Consider the following 15,508-nt stretch of genomic DNA (forward strand, 5'->3'; position numbering starts at 1 on the left):
TGTTTTCACACTTCGCTCGCATGCACTATTCAAAGCTCACAAGAGCACTTCTAGAATTGCCCCACTGTTCAGTGGCACTGCAACTCACAGTACAAAAAATAGCTGCGACCTACGCTTCCGTCCGGCAGGCGGGCCAGGCTCGTCGGGCCCCAACGACAAGCATACTCGTGACGGTAGCTTCGTAACACTTCGTGAATCTCCGTCGATAGAGAACATTGCATACCTCGCACTATGACAGTTGAGCGCTAAAGTGATTCAAGTTGTGGGGCCCTTTGACGCGGGCCCAAGATCACAAAAATTAGTTTCATTCAATCTTTGACGTTTTATTGACACACATTGTGCCATGTTATGAAATTTACTGAAACAATTATGAATCCAGTAAACTGCCTTGAACAAAATTTACGCATTTTAAATGCGAAAAGAAAATTGCTGGGGAACGAAATATTGGTGGGGCACGGCCCCGGTGATCCCTAAGGATGGGCCGCCCCTGCTAGAATTTAACATTACAATATTCTTTTATACAGAGAGGGCTATGCATAGCTTCTTTGTATGGTTTGAAGTGCTCCTGTACAATTAAGTGTTTTGTGGGTTTTGTTTAATTTAATTGTTATTTTAAAGTTGTGTTTCTGAATTACGTGTTTCGTTAACTGCAGTACAGTAAGTAAGTGACTATATTTAAGTGTTTTTGTGGCATTAAATCCTCTACTTCTGCCCGTTATGGATACGGGAGAAGAAGCAGCCATTGCTAATGCGAAGAGGCAAAAGCTGGAACATAGTTCTCCATTTATTTCACAGAACAAATTTGCACCCTTAAATAATATAAGTGAAGACGTCACTGATGTAAGTACTGAAAGTCAAAATAATACTAAAAAGTCAGACAAACCTCCACCTATTTATATTTGCAATCTTAAAAATATGAATAGTCTGCAAACACCCTTCATAAAATTAGATATTGGCCAGTATAAACATATGACTATCAATGATAACAAAGTCAAATTAAACTGTGAAACAACTGAAGGCTATAGAAAAACAATAGAATATCTCAAGACCAACAATGCTGAGTTCTATACATACCAAATTAAAGCAGAAAAACATTTCAGAGTTGTGATTAGGGGACTCCATCCCTCTTGTGATACTGATTTGATGATGCAAGAAATTTCTGACCTAGGTTTTCAACCTGTCCGAATGTTACCAGTTCATCATCCCGTATCTAAAGTTCCTCTACCCTTATTTTTCTTGGATCTGAAACCCGATGTCATGAATGAAAATATTTATGAAATCAAGAGGCTTTATGGATCTGTCATTAAAGTCGAACTTCCTAAGCCTAAACATTCTGTAATGCAATGTATGAGATGTCAGGACTACGGACACAGTAAGAATTACTGTCATCGTTCTCCGCGCTGTGTCAAATGTGATGGGCCGCATCCAACTTCTCAATGCACTAAAAATCCACATTCTCCTCCAATTTGCGTTAATTGCAAGGGCCAACATACTGCTACTTATAGAGGATGTCCTGTTCATAAAGAACTTCAGAAGTCTACTCTAGCAGGAAACAGAAACACAAACATAAGTTCTGTTGCATCTAGAACTTTTAAACAGCCTGAACCAAAATCTTACTCTCAATATACACCAGATCGTTCATATGCAGAAACTGTGAAAAAGAATATTGGTTCCCCAGCTTTTAGTCATAGCGAAGAATTAATAAATAAGCTGATGGATAAGATTGATACTCTCATGTCTATATTGTTGCCTCTTGTAAGTACATTACAACAAGTTCTTCCTGCTCTTATTAACAAAAAATGAATTCTGACAACAATTTATTAATTTGCACATGGAATTGCAGAAGTGTCAATAATAAGTATTTTGAACTGAAGTTGTTTTTAGATTCATATAATATCGATATCTTATTAATAATTGAGACAAAACTCACGCCACACTTGAACTTTTATGTACCTGGTTTTATAACTTATCGAGCTGATCATCCAAGTAATACCAGGAAAGGGAGATCTGCTATTCTTGTCAAAAATCACATAGCTCATCATGAATTACTACCAGTTATTGAAAACGAATTTCAAATTTCACGTATATCAATTACCTTAAATGGAATGAAGCACCAGATCGGTTCTTTCTATTCTGCACCTGCTAATAAAATAATTCTTTGCAACTTTTGGGACATCGTTAATGTTATGGGTAATCAATTTCTACTAGGTGGAGATTTCAATTGTAAACATCCCAGATGGGGATCAAATTTAGCCAATCCAAGAGGGCTAATACTTCTAGATGCGGCAACACAACTCTCCTTAGAATTCATACATCCAATTGAACCCACACATTACCCAGATGGAGGGCAGATGCCTGATGTACTGGATTTTTTCATTTGTAAAAATATATGTCACTTATGCTCGGTGCCATCAGTTCATACTTATGAACTTAGTTCAGACCATTATCCAATAGTGGTTACTGTTCATTCAAATGAAATTAGTATGAATGAACACTATGCATTAATAAACTATCCTTTTGATTGGAACTACTATTCAGCCCTTCTCAATGAAATTACAGATTTAAGACTTCCTTTAAAAACTGCTCAAGATATAGATGTGGTTGTTAGCAAACTAACCAGAGACGTTCACCATGCAGCAAATCTGGCCAGTAGTAAAAAATCCTATAAGAAATGTAATAGAATTAGACCTACAGGGAAAATTGCGCAACTGCTACGAGAAAAGAGATACTGTCGTAAATTATGGGAACAGATTAGATATCCTCCCCATAAAACTAATTATAATAGAGCTACCAAGAAACTAAAAGATGCGTTAAGAGAATAACATTTTCAGTGACGTATGAAAATGTAGTATCCCACATACAGTATACACATATAAGCAACTAGTGAAAAGACTCCGACATAAATTATATCAAGTTAAACATCTGTTGAAGGGTTCATCACCACTGCCGCTACACTTGAAAATACATATATTTCTCATTGATCAGACCTATATGGATGTATGGCTGTGATATATGGGGATCTGCATCCAATTCCCAAATCAGACGAATTCAGACAATACAGAACCGGGTCCTTCGTCTAATCGTGGATGCACCCTGGTACATCCGCAATGACAACCTACACAAAGACTTGAACGTGCCTACAGTTGAATCCATCCTGCGCAGCTCCTACGACTTCATCACTCAATGGTTAACCATCAAAATGAACTCCTTAATACCATCCCAGAACAACTTCCACCGCCTCGCCAAATAAGAAGATTAAAAAGAAAAAGACACTCAGATCTGTTGTTTGAAGATTAACATTTTTGTTTTGTTTTACATTTTGCCAGAGGACAGTCATAGGACTGCAACCTCCATACATGTTTCTTGTGTGCTTTTATAGCGGAGTATTTATAATTTTTAAGCACAATTGTATTGTACATAATAAAGTTTTCTTATGATTGGGGGAAGAAAAAAAAATTCTTATATGCTCTGGTCACGCAAAAAATATTGAATGCAACGCGAGAGTGAACTGATTTTATTTCCTCGCGGAGATTATCACCTTCGGCTATGCCTTGGACGCTAAACTTTACGCTCACGAATAAAATCCTATTCTAACTCTGATTATTTCTGACGTTGCTTATACTGTATTATTGTTAAATGCTGTGGATATAAACGGTATATATGACATATGATGGCAGCTGGCCGCAACTAGTCTCACGTTTAATGCTATCAGTGTTGCCAATGTGATAGTTTTCCTGCTAGATGTGCTTTTTTGTGGTAGTTTAGCGGGTAGCGAGTAAAATATCAAATTGATTACTTATAGCGAATGTTTCTAACACTCATAGCAGCAAAATATTTGCATGGTATGACACTGATAATTTATAGTGACTTCTACACTATTTTAAAGTAGGTTTTTAAGAATTGAGTTGCCGACACTGGTTAATTAGTGATGGTTGGTGTGATATAATTGAACCATGTGGTAAAATGAAAATCGTACATACAGTTACATAAATTATTGATATTTTCCTCAGATGGCATATATTTGCTAATCGTGTTTCATAATGTAGAGTTACAATTAATGTAAATTTACTAAGTGGTCTGAAAATATTAATAAAAAATAGCCTATCTAGTGCGTATAACTTGTTTTTTAAAGTGGGTAGGCCTAAGCCTATCGTACAGTAAAAACAATGGCTCAAGATGAATTTAGTGATATATCTTTAAATGTACAGACATCTCCAGTGACGTATCAGGTTCTTCGTAAGGTAAGAATCTTTACCATAGATGTATTTATAATAGGCCTAGTCAACATTGTAACTTGCACTGTAACATGCATAATGTAACATAACCTATAATTTTCTATAATATTTTCCAATTCCGTGGGGTCATGTTACTGTGGTGAAGCTGCATTTGTCATAGTGTGACATATTGTCGTACTAGATTTGTTAATCGTTTAGGAGATTGATTTTGATGGAATTGTAATGAAAGTTATTAGTCTGATTTTCACCCCTCTTGCTGCAAGCTTGTAAGTGCTAGTGAAACAATCATTGATGGACCTTTTGCGGTTGTTAGCAGCAGGTATTCAGATTTCCTCACCTGGTCAAAATAGCTAGTTGGTGGAGATTGAATAATCTACAGTAAGGTTACCAGATTTTTTTTTCCCTCAAATTCTAGGACACCTGTCGTTCCACAGCACGATCACTACTGTACTGTACTGTTATTGTTCTTTGTTGTTTCTGCTGTTATTGTTGTTTTGCTATTATTATGTCTTGTTATTATAATATTACTAAATTAAATTAAGTTCCCATAAGATTGAAACACAAAAGTATAACCCTTTGACATAAAATTAGGTGAAAAACATACTAGGTCTATTTTTCTGATGAATGAATATTTTATAATAGCCTATTTCTTGTCTGAAAGAAAGTTCTGTTAAAAATTCCTTACGTGTCATGGGAAAGTTTGTGTAATGACAGTCAACACAAACACACAAACTCGGACGTAGATAAGTCCGTAGCTAATGTGACCAAATGTATAGCCATGTATAACCAGAACTTTTATACTGAAACTAGGCCACATGTAAAATCCATGGACTTGAAACTCTGATAATGTTATGGTGTGGAATACCTTGTGGTACAATTGCCATGTTATTCTTGTCTGGAACAACACTTTACAAATAAGTGGACAATTTAGAGCAACCACTATGAGTGGCCCCAGCACTTTTATGTCTTTGTTGCCACGGTTTGATAAGAAGTTCTGCCACTGATAATTTTGTAAAGGAAGTGAACGGAAGGCAATGTGGTGATTAATTCCACGCTAAAAAAATAACAAATTTATCACTAACAATACATAAAACTTAGGTTTTTTTAACTTTGTGACCTGACATTTTTCGCATTACATTCACAAAGACTACAATAGCTATACGAAACTCATCCTGTTTAGTGTACACAATAGCTATGTACCAATGACTGCCTACCCAACATGCTACTGCCTTTACAAACAGTTCCACTTCCAAACTTACAACTCTTCATTTAACTTAAATTGGAAGTAAGGATAAGCAGTGCAGTGCGTGTGTTAAAAGTATAGAAAAACTACAAGCACGATTTTCTCATCATCTATTAGAGAACTATATCAAATATTAACAGTTTTGTTTGTCTTCTGCTGGCACCAGTCCTTTATTGTAATGTTTTATAATGTAAGTATAATTGTTAGTGTCTCTGACTTTAAGGAGTTAATTAACAAGAATGAGTCCACACCTGTAGAGTAACGGTCAGCGCGTCTGGCTGCGAAACCACGTGGCCCGGGTTCGAATCCCGGTTGGGGCAAGTTACCTGGTTGAGGTTTTTTCCGGGGTTTTCCCTCAACCCAATACGAGCAAATGCTGGGTAACTTTCGGTGCTGGACCCCGGACTCATTTCACCGGCATTATCACCTTCATTTCATTCAGGCGCTAAATAACCTAGATGTTGATACAGCGTCGTAAAATAACCCAATAAAATAAAATAAAAACAAGAATGAAATAAAATTGCGTTTAAAGAAAGGGAAAATTTAAGACATCTGGGGACAGATTTTTGCCAGGGGCAAAAGTTTGAATTCAGGGACTGTCCCTGAGAAATGGATATGTCTGGTAACCTTAATCAAAAGGGCTATTTTGTTAACAGTCTAGGTTTGGAAGGAAGATGTTAGGGAAATCTTTTTGGTAGTCTATTTGAAATCAATGTGACTACTTCTGGATGCAGCATTTTTGTTTGAAAAGAGAACGTCTAACGCACTGGATGAACAATCCTCCGCATGCTCGCTTCCATTGCTTGCAGGTCTTGGAAGAGTCAAGCTGATAACCGTGATGAACATGTGTCAGGAAGTCCCCAGTAAATCTATCAACAGTTTGTCGCTTTAGTTATTACTAATAAACATATTAAAAAGTAAAGACTAATAAACACTTAACAAATCTACCTACAGTTTATCGCATAAGTTATTGCTAATAAGCACTTACAAATAAACACTAATAAACACATAAAAATCTTCCTACAGTTTGTCGCATAAGTTATTACCTATACTAATAAACACTTAAAAAATAAAGTAAAAGTACATAACGAGCAAGTGTTTCAACTTCAGTATTTAGTAGCCATTCGACAGAGCCATAGGAGATTCCCATTTGCTGAGAAAGATTTTGAAGTGACTTTCTGTTAGAATTTTTCAGAGCCATGTCCAATGTTATGTAGAGTTTCTTCTGTGAGTACTGTAGACCTGCGTGACTGTCTGCACTTCTTATCAAGAACATTTCTTGTTTCACGAAATTTATTTACCAATCTTTGAATCGAACTTCGATCTGGAACTTGGACACCAGAGAATCTTTCTTGAAACAATCTCCTTACCGGTACAGCATGAGCCGATTCTGTATGCACGTATGAATCATACATGAATACTCTTTGGGGAATAGAATACCTGAATTTAGCCATATTAACTTAATTAACACAGTATATTACGTTACCTAAAGAACACGTGCTTATCTTGCAAGAGTGCAACTCACACTGATGCCTGACACGACCTTGACTGCGGTGCAGGTGAGGAATTTATTTAACCAGCTTAGCAGCTGATTCCGCCTACTAGCCATAAGCCGTGGAAGCACAGGTGTGCAAACGATTGTTCACTCAGTAGTAGCAGTAGTAGTCTTTCCTCTAGGGAGCCACATCAGCAGTGCAAAGTAGGAAGTCATGATTTATACCTTCTAGTTAAAGTAAGAAATAAGTAGCTCAATTATTTATAAATTAATTGAGCTACTGAAGAGACTTTGCTTCCTTTTGTTCTGTTGTTAAAAGAAATGTTCAGCATTCACTGTTTAGGCCAATTTCTTCCATAGTTCCAATATTGATGTTGGCTAGGTAGTAGGCCTATCTGTAACATTGGTGGTTTTGTCTTTGAAAACCCATATTCTCTTTCCATAATTTTTATCACGAATTGTTTGTAGATGTGCAGACACATTTTCCTTGACATAGAGCCTATTGGCACCACTTTCTTGGTGTATTTCTGTGGGAATTTTCTGAGGAATTTGTTTTTCACTTTTAGAAAGGTTTGAATGAAAGTATGCATAATTCAAAAGAAAATTGAGATTTTCTGTTGTAACAGCTGGCAAAATTGATATCTAGCTGGTCATTTTTTCCACTGCAGCTGCTGCGATACAAAACATTTTTTTTTCTTACATTATTTGATTCTTTGCACATGTTGCAAAGGAAAATTACACTATATAATTTTGTTAGAGAAAATAGAAAACATAGCTTTACCAAATTTGTGAATATAACTATGTACCGCAACTATAGAAACCAATCGCAAACTTGTGGCGCACGAAATATGAATTGGCATCCACTTACATGGACTTGCCGAAGAGCCTTGCTAGAGGGTTTGAACAGTATACTTGATGAGTACGCAGTCTCTTGGAAACAGCCACATACACATAATCCTCCACTCCGCTTGCAGCAGAAGCCTCAGAAAGAAGCTCGCGCAGTTTGATGCCACAAGTTTGCGATCAGACTCTACCTCTGCTTAAGCATGTAGTCTAGGGTGGCAAAAACAATTTTATTTAAATAAATGAAAAACATGTTCTTTTTTTTTGTTTTAAACAGTCTTTTTATGCTGCTTTTAAACAGTGCCATGAAATAGTGCGTTTTTGAAATAAGCAATGTTGTTGTTGTTAACTAATGCTGAGTTCTTGGCAATAAAGCCATCAACTTGCTTGCTCTCCTATATTTCTCACACATGGTGGGTTTAGAGGAAAGGGCTGCACATATGATTCTGATCCATTTCTTTCTCAAGAATGCACAATGGACAAAGTGGTGAAGAAACAATTCCAATTTTGTTCAAGTGTTTTGACAAACAGTGAGTACCGGCAATCGAAAGGTTGCAAGTGCACTTTTCCTTGGATACTCAGGAATTATATTTTGTACATTGAGACTCTCCCAACTTTTATTACTATTTGAAATTTCGTGGAAATATTTTGATATTGATATTTTGAGTTAATCAGTCTTTTAACTGTTGAAAATGATGAAGTTGAATGTTCTTTTTTTTTTACAATATAAGACATGTTTTGTACATAGAATTGCCAGATTGGAGTTGTAAAAAATTAGCGAAATTCCCGATTTTTTAAGAAAAATTCGGGAAACTGGTATTTTAGACATTTTCAATTTATTGCTCTGTTTATAAAATTAAATAAGATTAATATGCTATTAACTGAAAAAAAAAAATGAAACTTAATGGTAAGTTTAATAAAGAAAATATTTTCAAATTTACATCAGTTTGACTGCATATTTCTCTGAAGATCTAGTAAGTTATCTATGAACACTGAGAAGTCATATGTCACAATATTATAAAAAGATCGACAGTCCAGTTTTGAATTGGCACAAATTTGTAATTCTGATTTCATTGAAACAGTGGGGCATCTATTCCTGCTATTTGAGCATTTGTGGTTCATTGTGAGGTTAAGAGGAATTATTCTGCGTGGACACAAGCCAATTACACACATATCTTTCCACCGCTTTAAATAAACACTTTTTTTTTAATGGATGTTCCTCGTTGGAATTTTGCTCCCCTAAATATTTAGACAACATAATTACAACATCGATTACTTTGGATTTACTATTACTTGGATCACACAACAGAAAACAAACTGAATATCCGGATTTCTGCTTTCTTACGATGTCACTATCGAGTACTAATTATTGAGCAAGTGATCATGATCAAATGTTTAAGCTACTTGTACCACAGAGAAGGCTGCCAAACTTGTATGTGTTTTTCGTGCACTGAACAACTAAAACATTTAATGAAGTAGAATGGTGTTTGGTGCTTTAGTGGCTCATTAGTACGACAGAAAAAATTGGTACCCTGAGATGTACTGTTCAACTTTTATTTTATAGTTCAGTTTTTCATTTTGAAATTTTAAGGTAAGTTTGTAGAAAGATAAAAAAAAAGGCTAGAATATTTTATAAAAGCATATTACAATTAGAGAATTTTGCTCTTTTAACGAATTAACACGTTCTTTGAACACAAAGATATACACAAATTTACAAGGACGGATGGACATATATACAGCATTATTGATTACATAATAGCTAATAGGAAAACAACTCTCTTAATAGAAGATGTACGTGTATTTCGAGGTAAAGATGTATACTCAGATCATTACTTGGTAATATCAAAATTAATAATACCAACTCCTTGGAAAAGAAGTCAAGTAAAACAAGACAACCAAAAAGAAATTTATGAAGTTAATTTGTTTCAACAAGAGAGCATCAAGTATTTATATCAGAGAAGGTTATATAATTTATTTACAGAAATGCCTGTCAGTAATAATATGGGAAACACTAAAGACGGTAATACTCCAAGCAGCAGAAGAAGCTCTTGGAAAGAGAATCAAAAGACATAAAAAAAGAGGGTTAAGAATATGGAATCAAGAGATTGCAGACATAAGTAAACACAAGAAGGACGTATATTTACGATATTTACAAGACAAATCCATAGAGAATAGAACTGAATATAAAAGGAGATGTGCAATTGCTAAAAGAGAAGTAAGAAGGATACATAGAAAAAGTTGGGAAACATACGTAAATGAATTAGAATGTGATTTTCATGGAGCCCAAAAGTATGCATATAAAGTCCTAAAAATGATAAATTCTGAGGAAAAAGATAAAATACAATTGAATCCAATTATAGAAAGTGAATGGCTGGAATTTTACAAAGAATTATGGACTCAACCCGATCAAGAAGATGTCTACATAAATACTGAGGAAGCAAATATAGACTATATAACAATGGATGAGATGATAGAAGTAATAAAGAGTAGTAAAAATAAAAAATGTCCTGGTATTGATAATATTAATATTGAACTGATAAAGCATGCGACACCAGCTGTATTATATCGCCGCCTTAATTTAATAAATATATGTTGGAGTCATGGATACATTCCAGAAGAATGGAAAACTGCTGTCATTGTACCAATCTTCAAAAGAGGTGGAAGAAGCAATTGCAATAACTATAGAGGTATTAGTTTACTGGGTACTTGTTATAAGATATATACAAAATTAATAACAAGAAGATTAAATAAAATTACAGAAGTATTGTTAAAAAACGAACAGCATGGATTCCGGAAAGGACGATCAACAACAGATTGTGTCTTCACCATAAACCAGATAATTGAAAAAAGAAGAGAATATAACTTAGAAACACACTTATTATTCATCGATTATGAGAAGGCTTTTGATAGAGTGAATAGATACAAATTATGGAAAATAATGGAGAAAAGAGGATACCCACAACATCTGATAAGAACATTACATACCTAGCATGTATCTTAATACCAATATTTGCATTGACAAAGGGAAAGGTCCAGGTAAATTAACAACAGAAATTAATGGGGGTGTTATATTTAATATATATCTCAACGAAGCCATTGATGACTGGTTGAATATTTTAAACTGTGATTTTATCTTAGATGAAACACCTGTAAATTGCCTACTTTTTGCAGACGATCAAGTGGTGATTGCTGATACAGAATACAACTTCCAAAGTGCAGCTTATAAACTGAGTCAAATAACCGACACTAAAACAAAAACAATGGCTTTCATAGGGACCCAGCATAAAAGGTCGAAAATAGTTATTGACTCCAAAATTATTGAACAAGTTAGTAATTTTAAATATTTAGGATGCAACATTTCTTATGTGGAAAAAAGAGATATGGAAGAAAAGATGCATAGATTTCAAGGTATATGTGCAACAATTAGACGGAGCTTAGGAAAAAGAAACACAGTTAAAACTCTACAAAACAGTAGCCCTTCCAGTACTACTTTACGGAGCAGAGACATGGACTTTAACAGAAAGAGACAAAAGACGACTAGAAGCCTCAGAAATGAAATTCCTAAGATCAGTGGTGGGATATTCTTTATTACAACACAAGAGGAATGAAGATATCAGAAAAGAATTAGGGATAGAGGGAATAACACAAAAGTTAACAAATCAACGAAATAGGTGGATGGAATGTCTAGAAAGGATGGAGGATCACCGAATTCCCAAGAAAGCTTTCCAGTATCCTCCAAGAGGAAGGAGAAATGTTGGTCGTCCTAGGTTTCGTTGGAGAGAACAATTCTAATGGGGATGGAACGGGCCTACCGGCTCAACCCGTGATGTTGATGATGATGATGATGATGATGATGATTATATTACAATTATTTTCATTGGACTTCTTATGAAGTAATAAAACTTGCTTTAGACAGTTGGCCTATATCCAGATATCAACATTCAGATTATTTGTTCTATACATTTTACAAAAATTCCTTACTAATAATAATGTTTGTTTGGAAAAAGTCAAAGTTTGGCTCCATAAAGTCAGGAGCACACCACTTTCAATTCATAACTGTATATTTTATAAAAGCGGGAATAGAAGGCAAACATGATATTATATTGTAAACAATCAGGATAAAATAAAACAAACAGAAAATAAAAGAAATAACTTACATGAAATATCTAGGCCTATTAAGAAAAACATATTTTGATGATATAGTTGTTTATTATTAATGGAGAAATAAATAATGAACATATCAGAGAATTCTGTTGTCTTAAAAAATTAATATCATGATATAGATTTAAACATTGTGTTTAAAACTTGTTTTAATGGACAGATTTTTTTTTTTGTTTTAAACATGCCAACCCTCTGGTCATTTTTGCGATACACAACATTTTTTTTTTCTTACATTATTCGGTTCTTTACGCATGTTGAAAAGGAAAATTACACTATAATTTTGTTAGAGAAAATAGAAAACATAGCTTTGCCGAATTTGTGGAAGTGACTATGTACCGTAACTATATCTCTGATCAGGCATGTAGGTTGATTGTCAAGGTAGTCTTGGTCCTCTAATCCAGTGGTTTTCAACTTTTGAAAGACCGCGGCCTGATAAATTCTTTTTCCATAGGACGAGGGTACAGTCCCAACAAATTTACTCATAAATACCTTTCCAATTATTTTAAAGCTCATACATTTAACTAATAGAAGTATTAATAATTAATTATGGCATAATCTTAAAAGTATGTGACATGTTGACAAATAATTTAAATTACCAATTACTGTATTAATGACATTTTTTAGCAAGTTTTAGTTTCCTGTAGTCAACTTCATTACATAATTTATGCTAATCTTCAGTGACATATGATCTCTTTCTGATCACCAAAAACTCACAAAATATATAACATTGATCACTGTACACTGTGTTTCATAAAGATTTGAGAGGTTAAAAAATTTTATTGTGAGTAAACTATTGAACTTATGTTTATGAAACCAGTCCACAATGAACGAGGATCTCAAACAGTTTTTTTTTACACCTACAAATATTCCTACAAATATTCAGTGCATGTACCATGGTTGACATGGCACACATCCACATGATATTCTAGTTCTTGCCATACTCGCATCAATATGAACCAGTCGATAGTGCCAACTGCTGTGATGACACGCTACCTTAGGTCTTATGCGACATCCGTGGCACTACAACCCACGAAGGGCCTAGACTGACCAGCCGGCTGCTGGCCTCACGCCCACATGCCGAAGCAGAGGTGGACGATCATCCAATCAGAATGGAGGTATCATGTGGTTAGCACGATGATCCCCCAGCCATTATAGCTGGCTTTCGCAACCGGATTTCTCTACCTATTGTAGCTCCCCAAGTGCATCATGATGCTGGGTGAGCACCGGTCCCATACACTGGCCGAAATTTCATGAGATAACTTCTTCCCCCATGAGGACTCGAACCAGTGCGCATTCCGTAACGCGGATCCTAGGCAGGATGCCTTAGACCATGACACCACGGCACGGGATTATGCGACATCGGTGGGACGAATATCTTGTCTTTGATGTCACTGCACAAAAAGAAGTCATATGGTGTCAGTTCCGGTGATCGTGGGGGCCACACTGTTGTTTTTGACATGTCTAGTTCTCTAGCTACAATTTCTGTTGATTTCTATGGGCTGCGCATAAAACATGTCTGCACACGATCCCTGTCTTCCTCTGAGGTTAATGGGCGACCAGGTGATTTTTCTTACACAGAAAACCTCTTTCTTTAAATTATTTACAAATTCAATTTTCTCTAGGTGGGTTCTTTTTTAATTTTATATGAAATGCATGTAGGACAGTAATCACTGACTTAGTAGTGTGAAATTCCAAAATGCAGAACAATTTCTCCACCCGCGTAGCAACCATTGCACAACAATAATAATACAAGCTGCAACTGAACCAAACAAAATGGCCTAGTGGCAAGAATGTGAACTCTGGGCTTAACAAAAACATACACACAGACTATTTGAGTTCCTCTTTCGTCTGAACTTGTTTCATTAACGTAAGTTCAATAGTTTACTTGCAATAATGTTTTGTAACTCCTGAAATCTTTATGAAACACAGTGTATTATTAAATTGAGTTTAATTATGTCAGTTTGAAAATAAATTGGTTTAAGAACATTAAATCCAGACGTTTGAGATGGGAAGGACATGTAGCACGTGTGGGCGAATCCAGAAATGCATAGGTATAGTGTTAGTTGGGAGGCCAGAGGGAAAAAGACCTTTGGGAAGGCCGAGACGTAGATGGGAGGATAATATTAAAATGAATTTGAGGGAGGTGGGATATGATGATAGAGACTGGATTAATCTTGCATAGGATAGGGAGCGATGGCAGGTTTATGTGAGGGCGGCAATGAACCTGCAGGTTCCTTGAAAGCCATTTGTATTGGGAAGAATAATGATGCACTGTAACTCACCACAAAAGTCAGCTGAGCAGGAGAAGTAGCAGAAGGGTGTCAACATTTCGGCAAAACACTTATCACATATACACAGGTCAAATGTTTTTGTATTTAATATATGAAATTTTAAGTATAAAAATGTATGAATCTCTTAAATCTAAACACTATTTCCAACACTAATGAATATTATGAATTTAAAAACATAGCAAATTAACACAGCAGTAATTATAAGTTATTGAAAAAGTTAACTTTAATGCTGAGTTTATTTTATTTTTTATTACACCTGAGAATTTTTAATGTTTTAGCGAAGGTAGTGAGCCTTTTGTTGCTGTTTTCTCTCCATTAGCTTGTTAATTCTGGGATGAATTTTATTGAAGTCATAGCTAAACAGAGGCAGTCAGAAATTTGCAGGTAGTATACCTTTGTTTCATTTTAAGCACATTCATGGCAGAAAGTGCAGGTGGAAAAATAAAGAAGAAATCTGATTGTTATTTCATGTAAATTTGGATATTTATTTTTCATTCTTAGACAGAATTTCGAATTACAGATTTAAAAGTGCTTTCCATTCCTTTGATGATAATTCGTGAAGTTGGAAGTGTTTCTTCATGGGAATGGACTGTCTCTTTCTATTCAACAAAAGCATTCATAATCCACATGTTTTGTGTCAGGGGATCCTCATGTTCGGGATTGTAATTTTCAAACGGTAATGAATCCTTTGAATTGAAATTGTCCACTTCTAAATATAATCTGAGTATGACTGAAATAATTTTCTTTTCTGTTTTAAGTGCATATCTTTCAAGCATGAAGAACTCAATACGTATGTTTTGTGTTGAAATGCCAAAAAAGTCGCGATTGCTTCATAGCTTCATTTCCCAGAATAGTAAAACAAATGACACATTAAGGTCATGGCAGGGCATTGTATGAAACCAAATTTTAAGTAGTTGTCCATGTTGTTGTTTTCTAATGCCAGACGTTTGACAATAAAGTCATTTGACCTCTTGCACTCCAATATTTTTCAAAGATATTGTCATGGTCAGCCACTGAAGCACAGATTTTGAGGTGTTCCGAATCCATTTCTTGGTTTGAGTTGCACAATGACCGAATTTGGTATAATTTTCCTTTATTCAATATTTAATTACCTCTTTACCTTTCCTATCCTGTCCTCTGACTGAGCTCTTACTTTCTTCAACCCCGACGGTATTAGAGCATTCGAGGCCTAGGGGTTCATTCACTATAACTATTTAATACCAGAACTGGATACAGGCCT

At 35.2% G+C, this 15,508-nt stretch overlaps 1 protein-coding gene across 2 annotated transcripts in view; it reads left to right on the top strand.

Annotated features, from left to right (window-relative positions):
- The first annotated feature begins 4,024 nt into the window (after positions 1-4,024).
- Positions 4,025-15,508, top strand: part of LOC138696189 (ATP-dependent DNA helicase DDX31) — a 251,454-nt gene continuing 239,970 nt past the window's right edge. For both annotated transcript variants that reach the window (XM_069820815.1, XM_069820816.1), the window contains exon 1: positions 4,025-4,241. In XM_069820815.1, coding sequence (XP_069676916.1) covers positions 4,167-4,241 — 75 coding nt within the window. In that variant the 5' untranslated portion in view covers positions 4,025-4,166. The remainder of the gene's footprint in view (positions 4,242-15,508) is intronic.

Source organism: Periplaneta americana, chromosome 3 (assembly GCF_040183065.1).
Source record: "Periplaneta americana isolate PAMFEO1 chromosome 3, P.americana_PAMFEO1_priV1, whole genome shotgun sequence".
NCBI classification, from domain to species: domain Eukaryota; kingdom Metazoa; phylum Arthropoda; class Insecta; order Blattodea; family Blattidae; genus Periplaneta; species Periplaneta americana.